At 38.1% G+C, this 4,746-nt stretch overlaps 1 protein-coding gene across 1 annotated transcript in view; it reads right to left on the bottom strand.

Moving 5' to 3' along the window:
• The window catches only part of necab3 (N-terminal EF-hand calcium binding protein 3), a 39,370-nt gene that overhangs the window by 9,217 nt on the left and 25,407 nt on the right, over positions 1 to 4,746 (bottom strand). Inside the window, exons 8-9 of the mRNA XM_024270377.2 lie at positions 4,244 to 4,323; positions 1,088 to 1,150 (exon numbers count right to left, since the gene is read on the bottom strand). Coding sequence (XP_024126145.2) covers positions 1,088 to 1,150; positions 4,244 to 4,323 — 143 coding nt within the window. The remainder of the gene's footprint in view (positions 1 to 1,087; positions 1,151 to 4,243; positions 4,324 to 4,746) is intronic.

Genomic DNA, 4,746 nt, shown 5'->3' with positions numbered 1-4,746 from the left:
ATTTTCTTGAGAAAATCCTGATGCGGCCCGGCCTCAACTAGATGCCGCCTGTAGTGGCCCTCGGCTGATTTGAGTTTGAGACCCCTGCCATAGACAGTACATAGGGAGAACTGGACTGATTAAAACCCCTCCACCCTCCTGTTACAAACAGGAAGTACCCTCTGGTCCCAGAAAGCCAAAATCCCATGGACTTCTATTGAAAAATGACCAGCTATTTCTTAGTCATTCTATTTGTCCGAATAACCATTCTTGCTCTGATGTTTCTTATTAACACGTTCTTGCTAAACCTAATGTTTTTTCATGAAAAATTTTCTTTATCACTCGTTATTGAAGTGATAAACTTGCCACTCAGATGCCTTAATAACAACATGTGGATTCATCTCAAACATTAGAAGCGTTTGATTGACAGATCCTCAGACCAGTCACTGCTTACTAAAGCCACCTGGTCCCAAAATGGCAAAATTGGGTGATATCCGTACCGCAGAAAAATGGCGACCAAATTGACTTTGTTTCATTGGAACCCGAAATAACAGCTTTGTTATTCCATTTATGTCAATGGTCAACCCCTGGCAACCTCAAGGGACAACATGAAAACTTTATCCTTATTTACCATTGCATGGAGTTGAAGTGTTCCCCACAACCTGTTCCCTGTAGAAAATGTGGATCAACATTTTTGCTCTGTGGGTACATCAGTTATCAACAATCTTAACATTTTGTCTGAGTGACTTGCTCAAAATTTTTCCCCACAGACAGCTTGTATCCACCCGTAGACGTAACTAAAGCATGACTGTCACTTGCTTTTTTTGGTTTGAACGGACAATTCTTGTCAAAATTTGTCATATATTTTTGATTTTCGTAGTAAATTAAGATAAATCGATGTGCCAAATACATATAAATGTAAAAAGCAAAACATTTAATATCAGGCAAAAACAGCTAATTAGCAAAAATGTTGCAAAAGTTTGACTAGTGTTTCCCCACAGCCTATATTCTGTTTCTTGTCTCTATTATCAGATGGAAATTATTCATATACATTGTCTCAGTAACACTAAACATGGAAAATGAAAAGTAAACTGACTCTAAATCCGACCTGATTCTCAGACTTGCACGTGCTCGACAGTGTATCCTCCTGCAGCGGCTCCAGCTTGGGACCCTGAAACATGAATCCATCATAAAACAGCCTGTAGCTCTGCTAAACATCTCAGCAAATACACAAGATGGCAAAGAATTGCTGATAAATGACTGCAACTGAACCCATCTCTCTTGATAAAGTGAAATTGTGGCATGCAGGGAACAGTTGATGGCAAGAATTTGCAAATTTTTAAAAAAAGTATGAGATGGTTTGTGACTTCGGGGCATTTCAAAGTGACAACACTGAATTTTGATTTTACTCTGCTGATATTTACATATTAATAACACATTTGATGGACTATTTTAGGTAGGGCAGGCAAAATCAAGCTAATGACTGAGTCACAGGGGAGCTCACATTTCAATTTAAAATGAAAAATAGGTTGGAAATTTGTTGTTATATCCCTCTCCTCTGTCATGTAAAAAGTCGCAACCATGAAAGCCTGAATGATTAAGCACAAAACGTGCAACAATAGAAAGCCGTCTTTTTGTCCAAAAGGTTTTGCTCCTATTTGTATATATCCCCACACAGACAGCCACTGAGGCCAAAAACTCATTGTATTGCATTTCACAGTGCGGCAAACAGGAGCGAAGGTGGACAAAGGCGTTACGAGAAGGTGTCAAGGTGGAGGCGAGGCGAGGAGAGGAGAGGGATATTGCATTCCGAAAAAAGCAGCAGGTTATGAATTGCTTTGATATTGCACTCTGAGTCCCTCTGCGTTTGACAAAACAGAGAAGTGTGAAGAAGGAAAAAAATTAAGATGGAATAAAAGATATAGGAGGGGGAAAATGAAGATCAAAGGGTGGGAGTTAATAAAAGAGCAAAAACGCAGGAAAGCCGGGGAGTGGAAGAAAAAGGTTCAACTGTGGTGAGAAGGGGCTTCAGGATGAAAGGTTTGGCTGAAATGAGGTCTGCAGAGTTTTACGTTGAACTTTAAGAAGAAAATCTATGTTGTTTTTTGTAACTCAGACACAAAACCTTTAAAGGGGACATACCATGATTTTCTTAAGTCTTCCAGAGTAAACCATATCCATATATATGGTCATATATTACATTTGGAACACTAAAAATCAAATAATTTATGAAATATTAGTTATTTTTCTATAACCCCTTTTATACCCGGAGTTAAAACAACTCGATCTATGAGGCTCCGCCTTTCGCTCTCTGAGGGTGCCACACATTTCATGATGTCATCCTAGAGCCGTCCTCGTCAGCATGTCACCCAAGATAAAAAAGCTTAAAATTTCTTTAGAATATTGATGTACATACTGGATATAGCCCGGGCGTTCATCCCCAACATTTGGCACAGACACAATAGCGATGGCAAATGGGTTCATTTTGCAGGGAAATACAGTCAAAATAAATGCAGACAACAGCACCAGATCAACATTTGAGAATTTATTGAAATGATGAGAACATTGTTCTGATTAGCACTGGCTGTAAATGTTTCTTTTCTCTTTAAAGCATCAATAATCTCCTTATCAAAAATTATTTTCACATGTAACTTTCTGCCTTAATAACCCATGTTCAAACTAGTTCTCCCAATTCATCGCTCCTTTTCTCCACCAGGAAATAGTCATCTCCCTTTCTTCACCACGATATGGTCTGCTCCCTTTCTCCACCAGGAAATAGTCATCTCCCTTTCTTCACCACGATATGGTCTGCTCCCTTTGTCCACCAGGAAATAGTCTGCTCCATTTCTCCACCATGAAAAAGTCTGAAGCATGCAATTGTTGTAGGCGTGGTATTTCACCAGGTTAGAGCCTGGTCCCTTTCTCTACCAGGAAATAGTCTTCTCCCTTTCTCCACCAGCAAACAGTCAGCTCCATTTCTCCACAATGAAACAGTCTGCTCTGCTTCTCCACCATGAAATAGTCTGTTCCCTTTCTTCACCAGGATATAGTCTGGTCCTGTTCTCCACCAGGAAATAGTCTGCTTTCTTTTACCACCAGGAAACAGTCTGCTCAATTTCTCCACCAGGAAATAGTCAGCTCCATTTCTCCACAAAAATTGTCTGTTCCCTTTCTTCACCAGGATATAGATTGGTCCTGTTCTCCACCAGGAAGCAGTCTTCTCCATTTCTCCACCATAAAATAGTCTTCTCCAGACTCCATCTGGAAGGGCGACTCTCAAATTGTGACATCAGCACGTGAGGACCCTCTCGTTTTCGTGGGTATTGGGCATGGCCCTTTTAAAAATGCGTCATACATGATTAACAGTTTGTTCAAAAATTGAAGTAAAATAAAATCTCAAACCTTTTTTCCACAAAACAATAAACAATCAAAACTAGAACTTGTAAGCTACCATCTACAATGCAGTTCTTAAGACCCAATACATTTATTTGAAGAGTGAAAAACAAACTCTAAAGACATATTTGTGCAGTCCAAGAGTGTGCATCTCATTTTTCTCTGCGGTCAAGTACTGCCTGCTCCAAAGAGAAATCCTGTTTGGGATACTAATGCATGAGGTGTTTCTGATTTGCATGTTCTTTGCATAATGTAGTCACAAAATAAAGATGTTTTAAAGGAGGTGCAAAGATCTTCTATCTTATTTTGTGATGTATTTTCAAAGCTTTCTGTTAAGCTGATGGATCCATATTTGGACAAATAGGACAAGAAGAATTGGGTATTAAATTTAAATATATTTGTTTTTTCCCCCATAGAGAAACAATTGACAATTCTTCTGATGACAATCATGAAACTATAAAACCAGCTCAGTGGCCTTGTGGTAGAGTGTCCGCCCTGAGACTGGAAGGTTATGAGTTCGAATCCATGACCAAGTCGTACCAAAGACTCGAAAAATGGGAAATTTTATTTACACATTATATTTAACTTTTATTTTACCAGGAAATCCCACTGAGATTAAATCTCTTTTTCAAGGCAAACCTGGGCTGAAAGGGATCATTACAAGAAAATAAAATACAGTGGAGACAAGAAAGTAAAATAAAATATAGTTAAAATGACCAGTATAATTATACAGTAGAACAAAAATTAAAAGGTTATGGTTAATGCTTGTTGCTTTAAAATAACTCATTCAGGTTACAAAAAAACTAATGAAATCATTATCTTAAAAAAAAAAAAAAGTTGTTTACCGAACACAGAAAGAGAAGTTTAGTACCTGAAACTCCAGTTTGTCCAAAAGTAGCTGCAGCCGGTTGATCTGAGAGGACCAGTTCTCTCCGTTCTCAGTGGTGACGCCTGAAAACAACATTCATTTTCAGAGTAAACAACATAATAATAAAAAAACAATAGATTTTTTTTATTATTAAATAATTATTTTAGCTTCTCTAATAAAGATTTCCAAGAGGAAAACTGTTCTTCTAATGTAACTTACTTTCTCTTTTACTGCACAAACAGCCTCTAACTGTAACGTTTTTAAGTTTCCTGCATTTACTTCATCTCTGTGCTTTTTCTCCCACATTTTAGTCAACAATACTTTTACTTTTAGAGCTCCTTTCTTTTCATTTTTGCTTCTCCCTTTTGTTGTTGAGCTTCAGGGTTTCTGTGCGGCTAAAAGAATGGAATGTGTATTGACAAAAAAAGTCTGCCAGCCTTTCCATTTCATCTGAGTTTCTCTTTCTCATCCAGTCCTGCATTTACTGTAGATGCAGGGTGTTGGTC

This window comes from Oryzias melastigma, linkage group LG5 (genome assembly GCF_002922805.2).
Source record: "Oryzias melastigma strain HK-1 linkage group LG5, ASM292280v2, whole genome shotgun sequence".
Taxonomy (NCBI): Eukaryota; Metazoa; Chordata; class Actinopteri; order Beloniformes; family Adrianichthyidae; genus Oryzias; species Oryzias melastigma.
This window is presented reverse-complemented; position numbering and strand designations above follow the sequence as displayed.